Genomic DNA, 27,039 nt, shown 5'->3' on the forward strand with positions numbered 1-27,039 from the left:
ATTGATTATTGACAGCACCTGCGCTGCGCCCGGCCGCCGAGAAATTGAGTAGCGCCGCCGGGTTAGCGCCCTAAGAGTACCGGTGCAGTGCCTGATTAGCGCCGCAATCACCTTCAGGGGCGCTGCAACCCAATATCGCTCGAGGTGGCGATAAATTGCGCCTGGCGCAAAACTTTGCGTACCGCCAATACTAGCGCCCCAAACGGGGCGATACCGAATTTCTCCCCCAAACTGTTCGAACAATGAAATTGTGAGCACTTTATGAAGATAAATTTTGTTTGAAATTTGTGTTAATTAAAGACTCTTTAAGTTGCCAAACATACTAACAATGCACTAAGTGGTTTAAACAGAAATCAGGAACTGGCTGACAACAGGGAAATGGCAAGGCAAGTACCCGACAACCCAAAAGGACCAAGGGCAGTTCACACCCAATTTTTGTGGGCCCACTCATATTGCCAGTCCTTGTACTCCTCAATGCTCCTGGAACTCCATCTCCCCAGTATTGGACTTCAGGATGTCCCTACCCAGGATTTCCCACCCTGGTGCCTCCCTAATGCTCATAAGTTCCTTGAGTACTCCCCCAGATACTCCAGGACCATTTGTAATGCTCCCAGATGCCAGAATCCCTCCGCCCCAGTGCTCCTTGATTCCAAGACTGCCCCCAGGATCCTCCCATTCCAGTACTCCCAGTTCCAGTCCTCCCTCTTCACAAATATCAGATGCCTGGCAGTGCTCCCAGAACCCCTCTCCGCAGTGCCATTAAACTTCAAAGCTACTCCCAAATGACAGGCAACCTCTCAAAGTATTGCTAGACATTGAGGCCCTATCCTAAAACTGCCAGACTTCAGGCTCATTTTCCATTGCTCCCATATCCAAGGGTCTCATAATACTAATTGGCATAACACCCCTGCTCTTATAAAACTTCTGACTCACCATGAGCAATTCCATAGGATGACAGCTAGTAATGTAATAAAGTGATACGCTGCCACTTCACTGAACAATCTAAATGAAGTTCAGGGCAGTATTTAGCAACGTATTGGAGATAAATGTGAATATAAATGGCAGATATTATAGCTGAGGAGTCTAATAATGTCCATAGAGAACAGAATGAACACTCAACAGTGGAGCTGAATCTCCTGATTGAGGGTTTATGTTATTTGTGGGCAAAAAGAGCCCATTTGCAATCAAGAGTGGGCAAATGATTGCAAACTCAGTGAAATAAAAAATGTTGCCAAAATAGTGGAATGATCTTAAAAGACCAATTGAAAAGATAACTTGCATTTATATAGTGAACTCCCATCTCAGAAACATCTCAGAGCACTTCACATACAATTAATTATTTTTGAAGAGCAGGGACTGTTGTTAAATAGGCAAATACAGCATTTTGTTCACAGCAAGATGCCACAAACAGCAATGAAATGAATGTTCTAATTAATCTGTTTTTGATTGAGGGAGGAATCTTGACTAGGGCACCAGAAGATCTTCCTGCTCTTTGGATAGTGCCACAAGATCTTTAAGTTCCACCTGCATGACTGGAACCTTGATTTAACATCTCATTTGATATCTTAACTTAACATCTCATCTGATAGATCAACGTCCTACAATGCTGCATTCACTCAGCACTGCACTGAAGCAACAGCCTAGATTATGTGCCAAAATCCTGGAGTAGTGCTCAAAGCCTTCAAGCATGGCCCCCCACTGGTGAATTGGCCCTTTTAAGAAAATGGGCACACAATGTAGCACTTCAGTAAAAGAGCAACATATTTCAGAGGAGTCATTGATGTCACAATCTTGTGGCCGTGAGGTCCTAATGATATGTGGGCATTGACTTGAACCAAATTTGGAATCAAGAATCCATAATAAACAGAGCTTTCAAAATTAAAAACCACTCAATCAACTTAATTGCTGCACTCTTGTTAATTGTGTTAGATAGTAATACAGTAATATATTTTGGGCAGCAGACTCTGCATCTAGCTGGCCAATCCAGTTGTACCCTTTATTTTCCATGAAATATCTCTGTGTCATTTACAGCAAGACAGTGGTTCACCAATGTATGATTCAGGAATTGTCCCCTTGGATTGGAAAATTGCCAATGTTATTCCATTATTTAAGGAAGGTGAGAGAGATAAACCAGGAAAATATAGATCTATTAGTCTAACGTCTACTATGGGGAAGTTGCTAGAATCTGTTATCAGGGACAGAGTGACTGAGCACTTGGACAAGTAGGAAATGTTCAGAGAGAGCTAGCATGGATTTGTAATGGGTAAATCGTGTCTAACTAAACTAGTTGAATTTTTTGAGAAGGTCATTAACGTGGTAGATCAGGGACTGTTTATGGATGTTATTTACATGGACCTCCAGAAGGCGTTCGATAAGGTTCCACACAAGAGACTGTTGAGAAAAATGGAAGTACATGGAATTGGAGGCAACCTTTTGACATGGGTAGAGAATTGGTTAGGAGGTAGTAGACAGGATAATGGAATGTACTCCAATGGCAGGATGTGACTAATGGTGTTCCCCCAGGGATCTGTACTGGGGTCTCAGCTTTTTATTATATTTATAAATTACCTGGATGTAGGAATAGAGAGCTGTGTATTCAAGTCTGCTGATTGCACTATGTTAAGTGGCACATTAAGTTATGTAGATGGGAGCAGAAAGGGACATTGATAGATTAAGTGAGAGGGCCAAACTCCGGCAGGTGGAGTTTAACGCAGGGAAATACAATGTCATCCACTTTGGACCAAAGAATGATAGATCAGAGTATTTCCTAAATGGTGATAAGCTAGGAATTGTGCAGGAGCAAAGAGATTTAAGGGTCCATGTACAGAAATCACTAAAAATGAGTGGACAGGTTATTAATTAAAAAGGCTAATAGGTTGTTCGCCTTCATCTCAAGGAGGCTGGAATACAAAGGGTGGAAGTTGCTCTACAGTTGTATAAAGCACTGGTTAGACTGCATCTGGAGTACTGTGTTCAGTTCTGGGCATCGCACCTAAGGAAGGATATATTGGCCCAGAAATTCAGGTCAGGAGCTTCCCGCGGGTGCAAGCCCCCGACCTGCACTTACCTAGTGCGCCGGCCGTTGAGCTGTGGGCCCACGTGGGATTCCAATCCTGGCCTCCTCCAACTGCCGGCGCGCAGTGCTTGCGCATCCCAGGGGCGCAGTTAATTCGATGCGTCCCCTGGGATCACGTGGGCTGTGGAGAGCCAATGGTAGCAGGGAATGCTTCATTCGTAAGTTTGACAGGAAGAGCTGTCAAACCTATAAATACTATAAGCCCCAAAACATCACTAAAACTTCAAATAATTTTTTTTTTAAAACATCACATTTTTAAAATAACTATAAATTACATGAAATAACTATTTTAAACAATAATTTAAATAATTAATTACATTTTCTAACGGGGCTAAAAATAAACTTACCTTTCTTTAAAGTATTTAAAAATAATAAACCTGTGGAAAAAATGTTTTAATTTTAATTAATTCACCACTTACCTTGTTAAAAGCAGGCCTTGCGCCTGCTTTTTAAAAGTGTAACTGCTGGAGACTTACTCTCCCAGAGAAACCTGCAAAAAAAATGTAAGTTCGATGCGCACGCGCTGCCTCTCTGGCGCACGCGTTCCACCTGTCAACCCCTTCTTTCAGAGGAACGGAAGTGCCGGTTTCCTGCGCATGCGCAGTGCATGCACGAAACCGGCACTTTCATTAGGCCTACGCATGAGTACCCAGTGCGTACTCACGCGTTGGGACCTGAATTTCTGGGCCAATGGCCTTGGAGGAGGTGCAGCGTAGATTCACCAGAATGATACTAGGGCTAAAAGAGTTCAATTATAAGGACAGGTTGCAGTGACTAGGCTTATATTCCCTTGAGTATAGAAGATTAAGGAGTGAAAGAATGGAAGGGTTTAGGGTAGATGGAGATAAACTATTTCCTTTGGTGGGGGAGTCGAGAACAAGGGAGCATAACCTAAAAATTAGAACTGGCTGTTCGAGGTAATGTCAGGAAGCACACAAAGGGTAGTGAATGTCTGAAACTCACTCCCCCAAAATGCTGGGTCAATTAGATTTGATAGATTTATGTTAGACAAGGGTATTAAGGGCTATGGAACAAAGGCAGATAAATGGATTAAGATACAGATCAGCCATGATCTAACTGAATGGCAGAACAGGCTCAAGGGGATGAATGGCCTACTCCTGTTCCTATGTATGTGACAAAAATAATCTATAGATTATAATATCAGTAGGTTATTAAATTTATTGCACGGTATACACATTAGCCCTGAAAATCTCTGTACCTAGCAGCAAATTTGGGGCACATTCAGGGTGGGTGAAGATCTTCAGTGGTGGAAGTTAGGGTGGAACCCGGTGACACGGTAAACAAAGGCAGAACCAGTGGGATGGTATCACCTGCTGTAATTTTCACAAATCCCACCTACTGTGCATGTGTACAGCATGTGTCAGCAGTGGATGCAGGCCCACAAGAGTGTTCCAGGTTGATTTCATGGCCTGGAACACTCAGAGATCCTGGAGTCGATTTTAACTGTCCACGCCGGGCAGGCAACACTTGGCAGTGGACCAGCCACCCATTTTATACCCCGCTCACTTTTCCTTTTCATTGAAGTCAATAGTAAAGGAAAGTGGGCAGACTGTGTAATGGGCGGCAATCTGATATCGCCCGTTTTACGCTCTCACCAAGCTCAAAAGTTCCGGCGTAAATGTAAGAGATTTAGGACAGTGAGATATAAAATTTATGAGTTTGGAGAATCCTGCTATCACATAAAAACACATGTTTCACTGCTGTTGTTAGGCATTCATGGAGAATCTGATAAACCAGTCCAACTCATCATGCTCTTGTTACCTGAGTGACATGGTTGAACACTAAGAACCAGTATCCCTGCTATATCACCTGTAGGAGTTTGAAAGGTTGGTGCAGTATAGAATGTTAATGCAGCAGTGATTCTGAGTGTGGCTGACATAACAATTTCTGGTGCTTTGCATTCAGGTTGCTTTTTTACTCTTGACACAGGTCGTATATAATTTGCTTGTCTGAACTCTACCTTCCAGAACACACATTTGTCTACTGCCATGATTAGGAATAGCAATTCTTTGAAGCAATAATATGTTCAGCTGATGCTCTCCTTTCTCTGGTATCCCAAAACAACATGCCCTTCAGTGCAATTCCGAATGGGACAAGGACAGAATGCATAAAGTTTTATGCCCCTCATTTGCTGCATTTGTCATCCAGTGCTTTCATTTACTGCTATAATTGGTTATCTCTGCCATAAAATTAAACACAAATTATCACAGGGAGAATTTAAATTGCATCCTATCTCTTCTCGCTGACCAGGATTTAGTTAGACAACACTCGGAGTGCTGTGAACAATTCTGGTTTCCATATTATAAAAAGGATACAGAAGCAGTGGAGAAGGTGCAAAAAAGATTTATTAGAATGATACCAAAACTGAGAGGTTATACCTATCAGGAAAGATTGAACAGGCTGGGGCTCTTTTCTCTAGAAAAGAGAAGGCTGAGGGGTGACCTGATCGAGGTCTTTAAAATTATGAAAGGGTTTGATAGAGTAAATGTAGAGAAGATGTTTCCACGTGTGGGGGAGACTAGAACTAGGTGCTATAAATATAAGATAGTCACCAATAAACCCAATAAGGAATTCAGGAGTAACTTTTTTACCCAGAGAGCGGTTAGAATGTGAAACTCGCTACCAGAGGAGTAGCTGAGGTGAATTGCACAGATTCATTTAAGGGGAAGCTAGATAAACACATGAGGGAGAAAGAAATACAGATATTTTTATGGGTTTAGATGAAATCGGGTATAAATACTGGCATGGACCTGTTGGGCCGAATGGCCTGCTTCTGTGCCGTAAAGACTATGGCCAGAATTTGAATGCTGCCCTGCGTGCGGCATTGGAGGCGGGTTGGGAGTAAAAGTGGAAATAAATCGGAATGGGTCAGGAACCTGCCGTCATCCCACCTCGCGCCTTTAACTCGGGTGCGTTTGCCAGCACAGGACAGACCTGAACGGCAGAGGCGGGCGACCCAATTTAGATCATTATTATCTTAACCACGTTTGTAACCAGACCTTTTGAATTTCACTGCATGACCACAGGAATCACGCAACTCGGGAACCATGTCTGTCAAGCTGAGGCGGAAGTTCAGTGGCCGTTGATCGAGGTCATTAATGCAGAGCATGGAAAGCGCAATTAAATACTGCCACCTGACACTTGCTTACTTTCCTAAGAGAAATGTTGTTGCTGAGTGCATTTTCAGCACAGACTTGGGTGTTGAGTTTGCAAGTCTTTACTGCAAATTCATAAACCACTCTCACCTCATTGCTACTACCTATCACACCATTTCTACTTCTGATTTCAACTTCACCTGCCATCTATTACATAGAATCATAGAATGGTTACAGCACAGAAGAAGGCCTTTCGGCCCATCAAGACTGTGCTGGCTAGCCACAAGAGCACTTCAGCTAGTCCCAAGCTCCCTGCCTTTGCCTCGTAACCCTGCAAATTTTTTTCCTTCAGGTACTTATCCAACTCCCTTTTGAAAGCTATGATTGAGTCTGCCTCCACCACCCTTTCAGGCATTGCATTCCAGATCCTAACCACTCGCTGAGTAAAAAAGTTTTTCCTCATGTCGCCTTTGGTTCTTCTGCCAAGCACCTTAAATCTGTGTCTTCTGGTTCTTGACTCTTCTGGCAATGGGAACAGTTTCTCTCTATCTATTCTGTCCAGATCCCTCATGATTTTGAACACCTCTATCAAATCTCTTCTCAGTCTTCTCTGCTCTAAGGAGAACAACCCCAGCTTCTCCAATCTACCCATGTAACTTAAGTCCCTCATCCCTGGAATCATTCTCGTAAATCTTTTCTGCACCCTCTCTAAGGCCTTCACATCCTTCCTAAAGTGCGGTGCCCAGAATTGGAGACAATACTCCAGTTGAGGCTGAGCCAGTGTTTTATACAGGTTCATCATAACTTCTTTGCTTTTGTACTCTATACCTCTATTCATGAAGCCTAGGATCCCATAAGCTTTTTTTAACTGCTTTCTCAACCTGCCCTGCTACCTTCAACTATTTGTGCACATATACCCCTAAGTCTCTCTGCTCATGCACCCACTTTATGATTGTACCCTTTTGTTTATATTTCCCCTCTTCATTCTTTCTACCAAAATGTATCACTTGGCACCTTTCTGCATTAAATTTCACCTGCCACGCATCCACCCAATTCACCAGCCTGTCTATGTCCTCTTGAAGTCTATCACTATCCTCCTCACTGTTCACTATACTTCCAAGTTTTGTGTCATCTGCAAATTTTGAAATTGTGCCCTGTACACCAACATCCAAGTCATTAATATATATCAAGAAAAGCAGTGGTCTAAATACCGACCCCTGGGGAACACCACTGTATATCTTCCTCCAGTCTGAAAAACAACCGTTCACCACTACTCTCTCTTTCCTGTTACTTAGCCAATTTTGTATCTATTCTGCCACTGTCCCTTTTATTCCATGGGCTTCAACTTTGCTGGCAAGCCTATTATGTGGCACTTTGTCAAATGCCTTTTGGAAATCCATGTATACCATGTCAACAGCATTGCCCTCAACAACCCTCTCTGTTACCTCATCAAAAAAACTCGATCAAGTTGGTTAAACACAATTTGCCTTTAACAAATCCAAACTGGCTTTCCTTAATTAATCCACACTTGTCCAAATGACTCTTAATTTAGTCCCTGATTATTGTTTCTTCAAGCTTCCCCACTACCAAGGTTAAACTGACTGGTCTGTAGTTGCTGGGTTTATCCTTACACCCTTTTTCGAACAAGGGTATAACTTTTGCAATTCTCCAGTCCTCTGGCACCACCCCCGCATCTAAGCAGGATTGGAAGTTTATGGCCAGTACCTCTGCAATTTCCACCTTTACTTCCCTCAGTGTCCTAGGATGCAATCAATCTGGTCCTGGTGACTTATTTGCTTTAAGTACAGCGAGCCTTTCTACTACCTCAATTTTTATCCCATCCAGTATCTCCTCTACCTCCTCCTTCACTATGTCTATGGCTGCATCTTCTTCCTTGGTGAAGACAGATGCAAAGTACTCATTTAGTACCTCAGCCATACCCTCTGCCTCCATGCGTTGGTCTCCTTTTTGGTCCCTAATTGGCCCCACCCCTCCTCTTACTAACCGTTTACTATTTGTATGCCTATAGAAGGCTTTTGGGTTATCTTTTATGTTAGCTGCCATTCTATTCTCATAACACTTTTTGCCCCTGTTACTTTCTTTTTCACTTCTCTTCTGAACTTTTTATATTTAGCCTGATTCCCAGATGTATTCTTGACCTGACATCTGTCAGACGCGTTCTTTTTCTGCTTCATCTTACTCTCTATCTCTTTCATCATCCAGGGAGCTCTGACTTTAGTTGCCCTACCTTTCCCCCTAGTGGGAATGTACCTCGACTGTACCCAAACTTTTTCCTCTTTAAAGGCAGGCCATTGTTCCATTACAGCTTTGCCTACCAATCTTGGATTTCCAATTTACCCAGGCCAGATCCGTTTTCATCCCACTGAAATTGGCCTTCCTCCAATTAGATATTTTTACTCTAGATTGCTCACTGTCCTTTTCCATAGCTAATCTAAACCTTATGATATTATGATCACTGTTCCCTAAATGTTCACCTACTGACACTTGTTCCACTTGACTTACCTCATTCCCTAGAACCAGATCCAGCAATACCAGCAAATCCAGCAATACCTCCTTCCTCGTTGGACCAGGAACATACTGATCAAGAAAGTTCTCCTGAACACACTGCAGAAATTCTTCCCCCTCTCTGCCCTTTACACTATTACTGTCCCAGTCTATATTTCGATAGTTGAAGTCACCCATTATCACTATATAGTTCTTGCACCTCTTTGTAATTTCTTTGCAAATTTGCTCCTTTCTATCCTTTTCACTAGTTGGTGGCCTATAGAATACACCTAGTAGTGTAATGGCACCACTATTGTTTATTAACTCTAACCAAATAGATTCTGTCCTTGACCCCTCCAGTGAAATGCACTCCGGGGACTCCTGCACTACCTGCCTGGTCCTCCTTGTCTGTCTGACGGTCACTCATTCCCTCTCTGCCTGCACACTCTTATGCTGCGGGGTGACCACCTCCTGAAACATGCTATCCCTGTAGATCTCAGCCTCATGGATGCACCACAGTGACGTGAGCTGCTGCTCAAGGTCCGAAACCTGGTGCTTGAGCTCCACCAGCTGACGACACTTCCTGCACATGTGGTTGTCCAGGACACGAAAAGCGTCCTGGAGTTTCCACATGGCACAAGATGTGGATTCCACATGTGCAGGGGTGCCCTTTATACTGTCTCACCTTGGTCCTCAGAATCGTTCCAGGATGAGTCCCAACACCAGCAGCAGCAACAACAACACCACCAACCTTCTCCTCAACGACCTAATGCTCCATAGGACAGAGGGCATCAGCGCAGGGCTGCACTGTGCTGGAGGTGATACCCCCAACACAGGGTATACAGGCACAGGATGAGCTTCCTCAACATGACTGAGCAGCAGTGCCAAAGGAGGCTCAGGCTATCGCAGCAGGTCGTCACAGACATTTGCAGCTTACCTGTAGCCCAGAGGACCTGGTGGACACGCCTTACCAGTGGCTGTCAAAGTCACCAGCGCCCTCAACTTCTTCGCCTCAGACTCCTTCCAAGGATCTGCAGCAGATACTTGTGGCATCTCTCAGTCGGCTGCCCACATATGCATCACGCAGGTCACCGATGCCCTGTTTGACAAGACAGCCAGCTATGTTAACATTGCCACTGATGACGCCAGTGTTACTGAGCGGGCGCTGGGCTTTGCGGGTCTGGCTGGCTCTCACGGGTGAAGGGCGTCATCGACTGCATACGAGGCTATCAGGGCATGCCATCATCACCCAGGAGTGTTTGTGAACTGCAAGGGCTTCCACTCCCTCAATGTCCAGCTCATCTGCAACCATAGGAAGATCATCAAACATGTGTGCGCCAAATTCCCTGGCAGCTGTCATGACTCTTTCGTCATGCGCCAGTCCACCCTCCCTCAGCTCTTCACACTTCTAAACAGACTTTCCGGCTAGCTGCTTGGACACGAGGACTATCCACTGAAGACATGGCTCATTGAGGAGACCAAGTATTGAGGCCGGGGAGAGATATAATAAAAGCTACATGTCCACCAAATGTGTCATAGAGCAAACAATAGGCATGCCGAAAATGCGCTTCGGATGCCTTGACAGATCTGGAGGAGCCCTTCAGTACACATCAGCCAGTGTCTCCAGAATCAGCGTCATCTGCTGCGCCCTGCACAACATAGCACAGCAGTGAGGATTAGCGCTGCATGAGGAGCAAGGCACTGAGCGCATAGCCTCGTCAGAGGAGGAGCAGGAGGAATCTGCGATCCAGATCTCGCCAGCACCCGAGCACACTGCTGCCCCTGAGGCCAGGGATGGCCTCATCATGGCCAGATTTACTTTAACTTCCTGCATTACATCCATATGGCTGCCACATGCTGTGGCAGGTTGCCCCGCCCCTCCCCCCCCCACCCCACCCTCGCCCAACAACACCATAAAGAATCCCTACAATGACCAAGCCATTCCTTTTGTCTATGTCCGCCTGAAGTCTGTTACTATCCCCCTCACTGTTGATTACATTTCAAAATTTTGTATCATAGAAACATAGAAACATAAAAGATAGGAGCAGGAGTAGGCCTTTCGGCCCTTCGAGCCTGCTCCGCCATTCAATGAGATCATGGCTGATCATCCAAATTCAGTACCCTGTCCCTGCCTTCTCCCCATATCCCTTGATCCCTTTAGCCTTAAGAAATATATCCAACCCTTTCTTGAATATATTTAATGAACTGGCCTCCACCGCCCTCTGTGGCAGAGAATTCCACAGGTTCACCACTCTCTGGGTGAAGAAATTCCTCCTCATTTCAGTCCTAAATGGCTTACCCCTTATCCTTAGACTATGACCCCTGGTTCTGGACTCCCCGGCCATCAGAAACATCCTTCCTGCATCTAGTCTGTCCAGACCTGACAGAATTTTATAGGTTTCGATGAGATCCCCTCTCAATCTTCTAAACTCCAGTGAGTATAAGCCCAATTGACACAATCTCTCCTCGTACGTCATTCCTGCCATCCCAGGTATCAGTCTGGTGAATCTTCGCTGCACTCCCTCCATGGCAAGAACGTCCTTCCTCAGGTAAGGTGACCAAAACTGCACACAATACTCAAGGTGCGGTCTCACCAAGGCCCTGTACAACTGCAGCAAGACATCCTTGTTCTTGTACTCGAACCCTCTTGCTACGAAGGCCAACATACCATTTGCCTTCTTAACTGCCTGCTGCACCTGCATGCTTACCTTCAGCGACTGGTGCACAAGAACACCCAGGTCTCTTTGCACTTCCCCTTCTCCCAATCTATTGCCATTCAAATAATAATCTGCCTTCCTGTTTTTGCCACCAAAGTGGATAACCTCACATTTATCCACATTATAGTGCATTTGCCATGTTTCTGCCCAATCACCCAACCTGTCCAAATCGTACTGGAGTTTCATGACATCCTCCTCACAGCATACCCTCCCACCCAGCTTTGTGTCGTCTGAAAATTTGGAGATATTACATCCAATTCCCTCGTCCTGATCATTAATATATATCGTGAACAGCTGGGGTCCTAGGACCGATCCTTGCGGTACCCCACTAGTCACTGCCTGCCACTCGGAAAATGACCCATTTATTCCAACTCTTTGCTTTCTGTCCGCCAACCAGTTCTCTATCCAAGTCAATACCTTGCCCCCAATCCCATGTGCCTTAATTTTGCACGCTAACCTCTTATGCGGGACCTTATCGAAAGCCTTCTGAAAGTCCAAATACACCACATCCACTGGTTCTCCCTTATCTATTTTACCAGTTACATCCTCAAAAAATTCCAGTAGATTAGTCAAGCATGATTTACCTTTTGCAAATCCATGTTGACTTTGTCCGATCCTGTCACTGCTTTCCAAGTGCTCTGCTATTACATTTTTTATAATGGACTCTAGCATTTTCCCCACTCTGATGTCAGGCTTACTGGTCTATAATTCCCCGCTTTTTCTTTGCCACCTTTTTTGAATAGTGGGGTAACATTAGCTACCCTCCAATCCATGGGTACTGTTCCAGAGTCTATCGAGTTCTGGAAGATGACCAACAATGCATCTACTATTTCTAGGGCCACTTCCTTAAGTACCCTGGGATGTAGATTATCAGGCCCTGGGGATTTATCGGCCTTCAGTCCCATCAATTTTCCTAACACCATTTCCCTACAAATACTGATTTCTTTCAGTTCCACCCTTTCATCAGACCCTATGTTCCGCGGTATTTCTGGGAGGTTATTTGTGTCCTCCTTTGTGAAGACAGAACCAAAATATGTATTTAGTTGGTCTGCCATTTCTTTGCTCCCCATTATAAATTCCCCCGATTCTGACTACAAGGGACCTATGCTTGACTTCACCAATCTTTTTCTCTTTACATATCTATAAAAGCTTTTACAGTCAGTTTTTATGTTCCCTGCAAGCTTATTCTCATATTCTATTTTCCCTTTCTTAATTAATCCCTTTGTCCTCCTTTGTTGAATCCTAAACTGCTCCCAATTCTCAGGATTATTGCTTTTTCTGGCCAATTTGTATGTCCTCTCCTTGGATCTTATGCTATCCCTAATTTCCCTTGTTAGCCACGGTTGAGTCACCTTTTTTGTTTTATTTTTATGCGAAACTGGGATGAACAACTTCTGTAGTTCATCCATTCGGTCTTTGAATGTTTGCCATTGCCTATCCACCGTCAACCCTTTGAGTGCCATTCCCCAATCAATCCTACCCAACTCGCTCCTCAGACCATCATAGTTTCCTTTATTTAAATTGAGGACCCTAGTTTCTGAGTCAACTACTTCATTCTCCATCTTAATGAAGAATTCGATCATATTATGATCGCTCCGACCCAAGGGGCCTCGTACAACAAGATTGCTAATTAATCCTTTCTCGTTACATAATACCCAGTCTAAGATGGCCTGATCTCTGGTTGGTTCCTCGACATATTGGTCCAGGAAACCATCCCGTAAACACTCCAGGAATTCCTCCTCCACAGTATTGTTACTAATTTGGTTAGCCCAATCTATTTGTAGATTAAAGTCACCCATGATGACTGCTGTGCCCTTATTGCACGCTTCTTTAATTTCCCTTTTAATGCCATCCCCAACCTCCGCCTTACTGTTTGGAGGTCTATATACCACTCCCACTAATGTTTTTTTCCCCTTAGTATTTCTCAATTCTACCCATACAGATTCCACATCATCAGAGCTAATATCCTTCATTACAATTGTGTTAATCCCTTCTTTAACCAGTAATGCTACCCCTCCTCCCTTTCCTTTTTGCCTATCTTTCCTGAATATCGAATACCCCTGGATGTTGAGTTCCCAGTCTTGGCCATCCTTGAGCCACGTTTCCGTAATCCCAACCAAATTATATTCGTTTACCTCTATTTGTGCAGCCAATTCATCCACCTTATTACAAATGCTCCTCGCATTAAGACACAAAGCCTTCAGGCTTGTTTTTTTAACGCTCTTAGACCTATTAGAATCATATGCAAACTTTGAAATTATGCCCTGTATACCCAAGATCAGGTCATTAATATATATCTAACAGAGCAGAGATCCCAACACCAACTCCTGGGGGACACCACTGCACAATTCCCTCCAGTCTGCAAAACAACCGTTTACCACTACTGTCTGCTTCCTGTCCCTTAGCGAATTTCATATCCACGTAGCCACTGCCCCTTTAATCCCATGCGCTTCAATTTTGCTAATAAGTCTATTATACATGACATAAGAGTAACGGAACCTTAACAGAAACACTTCTTTAAACACCCATGTGATTTCCCTTGTGCATCTACTTCTGTGTCATCTTTCGCTTATGTGTGCTTCCACGGGGTGCAACCCCTGTGGCTTCAGCAGAGGTAGAGGCAGGCTGCTCACCTTCCCTGCTGCAACTGAGTAGGCACTTTTGGTGGACGTCCTCTGGGTTTTGGAGTCTCTGATGGCCCCACCAAAGTCTGCTCCTCCTGCGACTGTGCAGGGACAGACTTGGCCATCGCGATCCGAGGAAGCATGTGGGGCTCTGCCTGAGGGGGAGGCAATGGGGGAGAAGTGTGAGTGCTTTGAAAGGAGCCCCCACTTCCATGTCCCCTCTCACCATCATCCCTCTCGTGGGCCACCTACACTTCCCTGCTAGCAAAGAGCTGGAGAGCACCTTGCTGCCCAGCAGTGGGGCAATGAGGACCCATGTCTACTTTGACATGCCTCCTAGAGAGGAGGTCTATGAGTGTCTGCCATCTGTTCTTCATAGATAGCATGTGCTCATGTGAGTGGCGCATTAGCTGCTCCATGCAGGTGGCCATCCTTTCTATGGAAGAGACTACAGTCGCCATCACCTGTGACATGGCGGTGCTCATGTTGGAGATGGACTCCTCCATTCTCTGCACATTTGCAGACATTGCGGTCACAAAACCTGTCGGAGCCTCCTGCACTTCTTGCAGCACCTCCAGGATCGTCCTCTTTCTGGATGGCCCTCGAGGCTCAGCGTCTGCATGCAGCTGAGCAGAGCAGAGCTGGGAGCGTCCTGCGCCCTCCAGCGAGAAGTCTCCACTGATGTCCCTGTCTCCACCATCTCCTCTTGCTCACTTGTGAGCTGTGAGACACCAGGTGACAACACTACTCTGTCTCGCATAGGACCCACCAAGGTGTGCGTATATGTACTGGTGCTGGGTGCGCTTTGGTCTGGTGATGGTGCCCCCTCAGAGGCTGGAAGCTCCTCTGAGGAGCTGTCTTCCTCTTCCATCTGAACAGTTGGGAGTGGCGGGGGGGCGGGGTGCCTCTTGATGGACCTGTAGGAGAGTAAAGAGATGATTTAGAAATGTCATATTGGCCCAGAAATTCGGGTCTCCACGGGTGAGTACGCACGGGGTACTCACCCGTAAGCCCAATGGAAGTGCTGGTTTCCTGCATGCACTGCGCATGCGTGGGAAACCGGCACTTCCGTTCCCCTGAAAGAAGGGGTTCAGAAGTCGAACGCATGCGCAGGAGAGGCTGCGCGTGTGCATCGAACTTACGTTTTTTTTCCAGGTTTCTCCGGGAAGATAAGTCTCCAGAAGTTAGACATGTAAGAAGCAGTTGCAAGGCCTGCTTTTTACAAGGTAAGTGGTGAATTAATTAAAATTAAAACATTTTTTCCACAGGTTTATTATTTTTAAATACTTTAAAGAAAGGTAAGTTTATTTTTAGCCCCGTTAGAAAATGTAATTAATTTTTTCAAAAATTTAAATTATTGTTTAAAATAGTTATTTCATGTAATTCATAGTTTATTTTAAAAATGTGATTTTTTAAAAATTTATTTGAAGGTTTAGTGATGTTTTGGGGCTTATAGTATTTATAGGTTTGACAGGTCCTGTCAAACTTATGAATGAAGCATTCCCTGCTACCATTGGCTCTCCATGGCCCACGTGGTCCCAAGGGATGCTTCGAACTAACTGCGCCCCTGGGTTATGCAAACACTGCGCGCCGGCAGTTGGAGAAGGCCCAGGATCGCAATTCCACGGGAGCCTACAGCTCAACGGCCGGCGTGCAAGGTAAGTGCAGGTCGGGGGCTTGCACCCGTGGGAAGCCCCCAACCCGAATTTCTGGGCCATTAAGAATGGGTAATGATACCATTATGCTCATGATGAACATTCACTGGCTGCTGACATCAGTCCCCATATGAGTGACTGCTGTATGCCATGTGGCTGTATGAGATGTAATTCTGTCACCAGGTTGCTGAGATATCCCCCTCTCTCCGTCTCCCACTGCCAGCTGCTCTGCAACTCCTGAGCCCTCCTCTGCTGGAGTCAACATGGTGAATGATGGAGGGCCGCATCCAGTTCTCTCCCTCTCCCTCTTATTGTGGGCTCTCTCCTTCTGCAAGGAGGGAAAGAAGAGATGTTTGAGTGAGAGTGATAGCATGAGTATAAGGAATGTGTGGGTTACAACTTTAGAGGGTGACTATGAGGGAGTGTGGTGCCAATGCCAAAGTGCCAATGCAAAGTGGCCTTCTTGTGTGTCATCAGTTGGTATGATTACGTTAGGATGAGGGTGAGTGTGAGGGGTGGCTAGTCAGATGGGGATGTGAGTATGTAGATGGAGAGAGAGGGATGGGTGGACGTGCAAGGTATGTTGGTGTGAGTAATGATGTGCAGGAGGGCTAGGGAAGGCAGAGTGATGGGGATGTGATGAGAGGCACAGCAGGATGAAGGTGAATGTGGCTTTGCACTCACCTTTCTGATCTCATGAGATCATTGAAGCGCTTCCGGCACTGCACCCAAGTCCTCCTCACTACAGCTCTGCTGTTGCCCTCCTCTGCTATCTTCAGCCAGGCTCTCTTTGGTCTCCTGGGGAAGTCTCTTGCGCCCATCAGAAAGGAAGAGGACCTCCCTGCGTGCTCTGACTCCCTCCACAAGCATATGTAGGGAGTCACCTGTAAACCTCGGTGCAGCCCTCTGCTTCTGTGAAACCATGTGTCCAAGGCTGAGCAGCAAGCAAATGCTGAAATGTACTGCCTGCACACTCCTAGATGAAGCTTCAAATGCAATGTAGCCAAGGGTCCTTTAAATATCCTGGCTGGAAATAAGTCATCGATGAAGCCATCAGACCCGCACCATTTAATAGGGCTGGGAAACGTGCAGGCCTGCCTTAATAGGCGTTATTCAGGGAAAGTCGCTCTGAGGAGCACGATGAAAACAAGAACGGTCCTGACCCACCACCCGACCCGCCCAGGTAATGAAAATTCCAGCCTATGTAATTAGCTCATAATGCTTCAGATCATTGAAAGGAGGATTGTTTCTTCTTCTCTATGACTGTGAACACAGTGAATTCCTGATTTCAGCCTGGTCTTTTGGCAATAGGGCTGACTGGAAGTGAGTAACATCTCCAAAGAGATCCCATAGATTTTTCATGCACTGACTAGCAGCCACTTCAAAGGGGCATTAGCAGAGATGCGATTTCATCAGTTACTATACCACAATCTACCTGGGAATCTGGGGCAAGATCTAGGCGAATGGGGAAAAAACAGTCACTCTTTATGTGAATGGAAACTGTTGTGTCCGTGTATAATAAGACACAGACTGCAGGAGAACGGTATAACAGGTGTTTAATCAACGTGGCTCACACTGGAACTGATCTGTACAGATTACTACTCAGGGCTATATACAGGTGTGGTCACTGCCGGTACTGCAGTATACATGAGCTGTAAAAGATAGCTCCCCCCTTAAAGGTATATACATTACAATTCCTCCCCTTTCAGATTAACAGTACCATAACACTCATTTAACAATTAAATATCAAACTAATTACAATTAACACTTTTAACATGCAACATTAGCTGAAAACAGTCTATTTATATATTCAGTCTTTGGGGAGGCTTCCTGATCCTTTCTGAATAGCACCTTTCCCAAGTGTCTTGCTCTTGGTGCGGAGGTGATTCTGGCCCCCTGTCGTCGGTTGGTTCATCAGCTTCCGATGCTACTGTTTCTGGGGTAGATGCAACCTGTATGTCGGGTTCATCACCAGGTACGTATGGGCGAGGCATGGGGTTGACTTGTTCCTGTGACTCTAGGATCTGGTCAGCATGGCGTCTCACGATGCTCTCCCCAACGTCCACTGTGTACATTAGTGGGCCCTGCCGTGTGCATAACATTCCTGGCTGCCATTTTTCTGTTCGGTAGTCGCGGGCCAAGACTGGTTGCCTTACATTGAAGCTCCTTGTTGGCTTCTCATGGATGTGCTGGAATTGCTTACTCTCAACATCTCTTCGTACGTTTGGTCTGAGCAAATCCAGGCGAGATCTTAACCTTTGGCTAAAGAACATCATGGCTGGGGCCTGGTTGGTGACTGCATGTGTCGCATTCCGGTAGGCGAACAGGAAATTGTCCACCTTGTGCTGCAGCGGAATGTTGTCATTGTACATAGCCTTTATTGCCTTCTTAAAGGTTTGTACGAACCTCTCAGCCAATCCATTTGTGGCTGGATGATACGGGGCGGATGTGTAATGCCTTACCCCATTCTTTTTCAAGAACCTCCGGAACTCCTCGGACACAAACTGTGGTCCGTTGTCGGAGCAAATCTGTTCTGGCAAGCCATTCCTGGCAAAAATGGTCCGTAGCACTGCAATAGTTTTCTCCGTGGTGGTGGAGGACATTTTGATGACCTCAGGCCATTTCGAGTGCGCATCCACGGCTATTAAAAACATTGAGTCTATGAATGGACCAGCAAAATCGATATGCACCCGTTGCCATGGAGATGAGGGCCACTCCCATGGGTGTAGAGGGGCCTGTGGTGCTGCATTTTGGACTTTCTGGCATCCTGAGCAGCTCTTGGTCAGGTCCTCGATTTGTTTATCGATTCCCGGCCACCACACATAAGCCCTGGCTAGGCTTTTCATTTTTACCCCTCCCAGATGACCCTCATGAAGTTCATTGAGCACTCTATCCCTTAACTTGGGTGGAATTACCACTCGGGGTCCACACATCAAGGTCGCCCGGCACACTGACAGCTGTTCTCTCCTTGTCGAGAATGCTGGCAACAGTGAGTCGCCATGTGCTGGCCATCCCTTCACCGTCAAATCATATACCCGAGACAGTGTCGGGTCATTTCGGGTTTCCTTTTCGATACAAGCGTTAGTTACCGGTAGGTATTCAACTATAGTTAAATGGAATATTTCGACAGGATCCACTGCTGATGCTTCCTCTGCAGTAGGCAGTGGCAGGCGTGATAGCCCATCAGCATTTCCATGCTGTTTCGTGCCCTTATATTCAATCTCATAGTGGTGCGCCCCTAGAAAAAGTGACCATCTTTGTAGTCGTTGCGCAGTCATCACCGGAACGCCCTTCTTCGGATTAAAAATGGAGACAAGAGGCTGGTGATCCGTCAGCAAGGTGAATTTCTGCCCATGCAGATATTGATTGAACTTTTTCACTCCCCACACTAGGCTGAGGGCCTCCCTGTCAATCTGGGCGTAGTTACGCTCGGCTGAGGTTAGTGATCGTGACGCAAAGGCTATTGGCCTCTCTGATCCGTCCGAGAATTTGTGCGTCAGCACCGCTCCAATGCCGTAGGGTGACGCATCACATGCCAACTGAATTGGTAATGCTGGGTTGTAATGGGCCAATACCTCTTTCGATGTGATTAGTGTTTTGCTCTTCTGGAAAGCTTGTCTACATTCGTCACTCCACTTCCATGGCACCCCAGTTTGCAGTAGGGTGTTCGGTGGGTGTAGTATTGTAGACAAATTTGGCAAGAACTTATGGTAGTAGTTTACCAGCCCGAGGAACGACCTCAGTTGTGACACATTTTCCGGTGCTGGAGCCTTGACTACTGCCTCAATCTTCTCTGGGGACTTATGTAACCCCTCTTTATCGATAACGTGGCCACAATACGAGATCTGTTTTCTAAAAAACTCGCATTTGGGGCAGTTAGCTCTGAGCCCATATTCCTGCAATCTAGTGAGAACCTGCTCCAGGTTGGCAAGGTGATCACTGTCATTTTCGCCCGTGACCAGGATGTCATCCAAATAACACTGGGTCCCTGGGATCCCTTGCAGGACTTGTTCCATTGCCCTCTGCCAAATAGCCGGAGCTGATGCTACCCTGAATACCAGCCGGTTGTATTGGTAGAGACCTTTATGGGTGTTGATTGTGAGGTATTTTTTTGATGCTTCTTCTACCTCCATTTGCAGATATGCCTGGGCCAGATCAATCTTAGTGAAGCGTTTCCCTCCAGATAGCGAGGCGAAAATATCTTCAATCCGCGGAAGTGGATATTGTACGGTGTGAAGGATCGGGTTCACTGTTACCTTAAAGTCCCCACAGATGCGAACCTTCCTTGGTACCCCAGGCGTGTTGCTCAACGACTGTTCATCACAGGGACGATGGGTGTAGCCCACTCGCTCCAGTCTACCTTGGACAGTACACCTGAATGTTCCAGACTCTCCAGCTCTGCTTCGATGGCTGGGCAGATCGCATAAGGTACCGGTGTGGCCTTAAAAAATTTTGGGCTTGCGTTTTCTTCAATTTTAATCGTCGCTGTCATGCCTTTTAGTGTTCCGAGTCCTTGCTGGAACACTTCTTTCGCGTCAGTTAGGATCTTTGACAGTCACCCAGGTGTGATGTCATCATCCTTTTTGTCAGCCACAGTCAGTGCCTGTATGGAATGCCAATCCAGTTGTATTTTCCGGATCCATTCACATCCCAGTAATGGTGGTCCTCCATCTTGTAATACATGCAAGTCTAGTTTTGGTGTTTCCTTGCCGTTATATGTAACGGTCACCCTTATTTTTCTTTTGTGGTAGACTTTTTGCCCCGTGTACGTCTCCAAAATAATATTTGTGTCTCTCAAGGGTATGTGTGAGAATAGCCGCTCGTAGTCCCATCGGTTTACGACTGTTAGGGCTGATCCTGTGTCCAATTCCATCTTTACCTGGACTCCTGCTATCTTGAGAGTGACCCAAATGGTTCGGTGATCCTCCGTTGTGATCACATTATGTAGTTTCAGACAACTCAGTTCCCTGCTTTCGGAGTCGTTATCACTCTTTTGTTCGTCTGAACTATTCTCCGTCATCTTATGTACCTTCTTGTACTTTTCTTTGGTAGGTTTCTTATTGCTGGTTTTCTTTCCCGACCTGCAGACTCGTGCTATGTGTCCTACTTTTCCACACTGTCTGCACACTTTGTCTTTGAACCAGCAATCATTCTGGTCGTGTGTTGTTCTGCCGCAGCGGTAGCACTTCTCTGTTCCATATGACATTTCGTTTGTGCCATATTCTTGCGGTCTCTGTTGTATCTCTGCAGCGCACCGTGCTGCTGCTTCATATGATACCGCAATGCTGAAAGCCTTTTCCAGCGTAAGGTCCTTTTCAGATAAAAGCCGTTTCTGGGTTCCTTCACTTTGAAGCCCACACACAAACTTGTCCCTTAAGGTATCTGCCAGTCCCGCTCCAAACTGGCAGTGTTTTGTTAGTTTGCGCAGTTCTATTAAATAATCAGCATTGCTTTCATCCTTATGCTGGTTCCGTTTGTGAAACTTGAATCTTTCTGCTATCAGCAGCGGTGTGGGGTTTAAATGTTCCTGTAGAATCATTGCTATATCTTCAAAACTCTTTTTTCCATTGGCTTCGTTGGGGTTACTAGATTTCGTAATAAACCATACGTCTTTGCACCCATTAAATTTAACAATACCAACGCTTTCTTGTCATCTGACACCTCATTTGCCTTGCAGTATACCTCTATTCATTCGACATATGTAGTCCAGTCTTCGACTTCATTGTCAAATGCGGTGATACTGCCACTCTTCGGCATTTTGGGTGTGGTTTAAAATGGCATCTCCCAATGGCTTAAAATGGCATCTCCTGCGCTTTCCTTCCTCCCCCACTGCTGCCAACGCCGCTCCCAGCGGTTCTCGTGGCAATGGCGGCGCCCTATAGGTTTTGCGCGCTTCTCCTGCGCTGCTGCCAACGCCGCTCTCGGCGGTCCTCATGGCAATGGCGGCGCCTCGCGGGTTTCTGCGCGTCTCTCTCTCCCTCTCTTCGACGCTGCTCGGCCCCTGAACACCGGCTGCGCCCTATGCGTTCGGCCCTCTCTCTCTCTTCCCCCGTCGACGCTGCTCGGCCCTTTGCTGAGCCGCTCGGTCGGGCTCTAGCCCGCCGCTGTCCGGGAAGGGTCTGCACACTACCTGTTGCCAGCCCGTTTTGCTGGACCACCTCGACTGGAAAGCCAAGCCTGGCTCTCGCCAGCCTCCCCCGCAATTCTCGAGTCTCTGCTGGATGACTGGCGGTTGCCTGTGGTCGACGCCCGAGTCTCTGGCCTTGACCTCCACTCCACTGATCTCCAGGAACGAATCCCCGGGAGGTGATGCAGAGTTGCAGGTAGGTTCGAACTTGCCTCGTCGCCAATGTTGTGTCTGTGTATAATAAGACACAGACTGCAGGAGAACGGTATAACAGGTGTTTACTCAACGTGGCTCTCACTGGAACTGATCTGTACAGATTACTACTCAGGGCTATATACAGGTGTGGTCACTGCCGGTACTGCAGTATACATGAGCTGTAAAAGATAGTTCCCCCCTTAAAGGTATATACATTACAGAAACCACTTCCATGCTCTTAGTACCTGTGAACATCCACATATGAATGGGAACATAGAACCACCTTTGAAGCAATGGTGGGGCTGTCAAAAGTGGGACCAACATTTTTTGAAGTGCGAGTTTGGAACAGAAGCAGTATAATGGCTGACAGAGTGGGCAGTACTGGTTGTTAACTAGCAGAAATGGCAACGGGCCAGTGGACTGCTGAGAAGCCATAGACTGGTCTACCGGGAACTATATGATATTTTAAAAAATTTGAAGCTGCAAAATGCTGCCGTAAAGAGAGAGCAGGTAGTGCATAGCAAGCAGGGTTGTTGGGGAGAAACAGCAGGCAGGACAAAATGGTAGCTGGTGCTTTGCTACCCATGACTGACCATAGCACCACCTAGTAAAGGGGCTCTGCACCCATATCGTGACAGGCAATTGCTTACATATAGAATTACCATTGTAAATGTTACCAAGCATTTCCATTTTAATTGTTAACATCAGAGCATTACCAAAAATTGTGAAAACAGGAAGTACATACATATAAAAAAACTTTTACAAATATTTGGTATTTATTTTGGATTTCAGCAGTCACTTGAATGTGCTTACTGCTGACTGGGCTAATTGGAATATAAAGATCATTTGAACCTAGACTCCCATTATCTATGAGTCATATCTATGTAACTAGAGTGACTTAATTAATTTTTTTCCATCAGATGTCATTAAGTGCATTCAAAAAGATATATAATGTTAGGGCCAGGCAGATAGACTCTCTATTGTCCTTTTCTTTAACAAGTGAAAGTGAAAGAAGACTTGTAGTTAAATCTGATCATGGGAAGAATTATTTGGAATTGCTGACACACCAGTGGTTATACATCTGTTGCAGCAAGCAATCTCTGTGATTTAATCCAATGGGTTGATTGACAGCTACATGCCCAGGCATAGAAATATATTCAGTAGCCCTTTGCCAGTTCCTCTTATTTCATTGATGTAAAGTGAACATGTGAAGCAACTTTCTCAGCCTCATTATAAGTTTGTGTGATGGGTGCTGGTCCAGTCATCAGTTATTGAGAGAGCGAGCAAAAGATTGCACCTTCATATTTTACAAAACAAGGAGGTGTAATTTAAAGGTTGTAAATGAGTAGAATCTGCTGTGTTGATCTTTTGCTATTATTTGATTTTTACTTTTAATAAACCTGATTTATAGATGGTAATCCGAACCATGCAGTTGGATATAATAATTATTTTTCCATTATGCAATGACTAGTAAGACAAGAGAGGGCTTGTATCATTTCCAATACAAGAAAGAACTTACATTTATAAAGCACCTTACATGACCTCAGAATGACCCAAAATACTTCACAGCAAATGAAGTGATTTTGAAGTGTAGTCACTGTTGTAATATAGAGAAACACGGGAGCCAATTTGGTCCCATAAAAAGTAAATAGATAAATGACCAATTAAACAATTTTAGTTCTTTTCTTTGCTATGAATCTTTAAAGTCCACCTGAGAGAGCAGACAGCACCTTAGTTTAATGGCAGATATCCTGCCATCCCAGGCTGATACCTGGGATGGCAGGAATGACGTATGAGGAGAGATTGTGTCGATTGGGCTTATACTCACTGGAGTTTAGAAGATTGAGAGGGGACCTCATCGAAACCTATAAAATTCTGTCAGGCCTGGACAGACTAGATGCAGGAAGGATGTTTCTGATGGCCGGGGAGTCGAGAACCAGGGGTCATAGTTTAAGGATAAGGGATAAGCCATTTAGGACTGAAATGAGGAGGAATTTCTTCACCCAGAGAGTGGTGAACCTGTGGAATTCTCTGCCACAGAGGGCAGTGGAAGCCAATTCATTAAATATATTCAAGAAAGAGTTGGATATATTTCTTAAGGCTAATGGGATCAAGGGATATGGGGAGAAGGCAGGGACAGGGTACTGAATTTGGATGATCAGCCATGATCTCATTGAATGGCGGAGCAGGCTCGAAGGGCCGAATGGCCTACTTCTGCTCCTATCTTCTATGTTTCTATGAAAGACAGCACCTCTGACAGTGCAGCACTTTCTCTGTATTGCACTGGAATGTCAGCCGTGATTACATGCTCAAGTCGTGGAGTGGGGACTGAACCTACAACCATTTGATTCAGAGGACAGAGTGTTACCAATGAGCCAAGGCTGACATGAGGCAAATTACGGTAATAAGGGTGTTCTGTTCAACAGTGTGCAATGCTACATTTATCTGATATTGTGCTTATAAAGTCACATTTGAGTTCGTATGGTGTGAAGGCTCACTTGTGGGAGTGGACCTTTTGATTCTTGCATCTGGTGGTTATCATTCAACAATAAGGAATTCACTGTCAACAAATCCTAAAACAACATAAAATTAATTTGGTTACTTAGGCAATGTTTGAACTTTGAACTGAGCTAACTTGTTTGTCTCAACTTTAATCTTGGAGAAAGTTGTGTGAAATGGCTTTTTTTGAATGCTGGGAAGATCATGGTGTATTTTCTCCCTCATTAGATCATCAAGGACCAGAAGCTGCTTATTATTGTTGGCGGGATGCTGCTCATCGATCTCTGCATCCTCATTTGCTGGCAAGTTGTGGATCCCCTGAGGAGGACCGTGGAAGACTACCCTTTAGAGGTCAGTTAACAGGGTTTGAAGCTGTTCGCTCCTGTTTTATTTTAGGGTGGATACTGTTGAGAATTTGAAATGTAAGCGTAATATAGAGAAAAAAGAGCAACTACTTTGAAGACAATCTGAAGCAACTGAACTACCTGTCATAAAAAGGTTCTTAAAACACTTGGACCATGATTGGATGGTCAGTTTGGGATGATCCTAAATTCATGCCTAACTACGTTAAGAACCAAAGTTGTATATAAAAAACAAAATACAAATGTAACATTACAGTGTTTCCAGAAAATGTGAGGAATGTAAAGAAAGATGATTTCTAGTTCTGCCAACTTCTTCAATTCTGCTTTGTAGCATTTAAGTTTGTGTGCAATGCTGGGAATAAAATGATATGCCAAGAATTTGAAGTACAAGGCTGCCAGCCTATTCTCAATTTACATGCACATAAGTATGCTATTACTATTCAATCATACATTAAAAATGGGAAGAAAATTACGCTTCTTATAAAGAAAACCACATTTTTAATGTTTCAAATGGGACCAATTTATCTGAAGCTGGCAGTTGAGCAATGAGGACTGAGGCAGTTGTGGCCAATCTTACAAGACTGTCCTCAGTCAAGGATAGGTATTCTCAGTTGAGTGTGAAAGGATGGTTGGAAGCTTATGAGATGCAGGAATGCCCAGAGGTGTAATTAAATTACCTTTTGGAAATATCCAGGATTTCCTATATGACCGAAAGTGGGAAATGTGAATGTTGAAAGAGTTAAACCATATAGCTACTTCTTTTGGGCATAGTTCTCATTGAACAATAATTGCCTGATGGCCTTGCAGCTTTAATCTAGTGACTGAGTACTGGACTCCCATTCAAAGAGCCCCAGTTGACTCACCCCTTCAACTATGGTCAAGGTGTACTAATTGGAGCACATTGTGGCAGCATAGCCTGCTGTTTCAGAGAGTTATGAATATCAACCTATCCCGCTCTGCCAAGGGTATCCGCGAAATAACATTAGTGGTGGCTTCAGACATGTCTATGCTCTAAAATATTCCACAGGTCCTGCTCAGGTGAGAAAACATCAAAAGGAGAATAAAGCTGAGGTAAAGATTATAAAATTAAGATTTGAAATATACATATTGGTATTGGCTTTTAAAGGCAGAAGGGTTGCTTCTGTCAGACAGTATACAGTTCAAAAACTTTAGATTTTTGTTTTCACCAATAAAATTAAGAATATGTTGATAACCTATTTATCCTTAGTGGCATTAGTTTAATTATATTTTAGTAAGAATATACCAGAAATACCATTCCGTCTAAAAATAAACTGCAGATAAATAGTTAGGCTTATGCTATAAGCCTTATGAATATTGAAAGGCAGTGATTTTACATTTATTATTATTGCTATAATGTACAAAGAACACACCACTTGTGGTTTAAATAATTTAGGGCACGACTGACAAAGATAGGAAGGGATTGAATAATCAAACGCTCCCTCAGGAATGTTCCAATTTATCACAGATTGGGACCTACCACATTACATATGACTGTCAGAATTGTCAGTGTAAAAAATGCAGTAAATGTACATACACAATTGCAAATATACAACAAATAAATATGTACAATGACATGTACACAATGAATACATACATATGTATAATATCAACTATTTACATTTACGAACATAGATGAATATCTCAGAACACTTTACAAAGGAGAGAGGTAGACACAGAGCAGAAAATGAAGTAATTCGGGGAGGAGACTGAAGGTATTGTTAAAGAGTTAGGGGGGAAAATTGGCTCGCGCCCCCTTTGGGGTGATAACTTCGCCGGGGCACTAAAGTTAGCACCCCTGTGCCCAAAATTCAATGGTAGCGCCCCAAGCAGGAGGAGTGCCGGGCTGACGGATCGCGGCCGGCACCCCGCAGGAGGAGGCCACAAGGGGCAGGTGCTGGCAGGCGGCCGTTTAATTATCGCCGCCCCGGTCGCAAAAATGCCCCCATGACTCTGCCGGATATAGCGTCCGGCGGTAATCGGGGCGCAAGCCAAGTTTGCGGCCAGGGCGCTGCACATGGCGATGATATCATTGCTGGAGGCGGGGCACTACCGCCGCCACTAACCTCCCACTGAATTTCGTGGAAGGCGTTAGTGGCGCTGCGTCCGGGCACTAGTTGCTTTGCGTTCCATTAGCGCCCCTTC

General features: G+C 45.1%; 1 protein-coding gene across 2 annotated transcripts in view; it reads left to right on the top strand.

Moving 5' to 3' along the window:
* Positions 1–27,039, top strand: part of gabbr2 (gamma-aminobutyric acid (GABA) B receptor, 2) — a 1,824,974-nt gene that overhangs the window by 1,592,428 nt on the left and 205,507 nt on the right. For both annotated transcript variants that reach the window (XM_085988269.1, XM_085988271.1), the window contains exon 13: positions 24,743–24,865. In XM_085988269.1, the coding sequence (XP_085844395.1) occupies positions 24,743–24,865 (123 nt within the window). The remainder of the gene's footprint in view (positions 1–24,742; positions 24,866–27,039) is intronic.

This window comes from Somniosus microcephalus, chromosome 5 (assembly GCF_052327205.1).
Source record: "Somniosus microcephalus isolate GS21.2 chromosome 5, FLI_Smic_1.0, whole genome shotgun sequence".
Classification (NCBI taxonomy): Eukaryota; Metazoa; Chordata; class Chondrichthyes; order Squaliformes; family Somniosidae; genus Somniosus; species Somniosus microcephalus.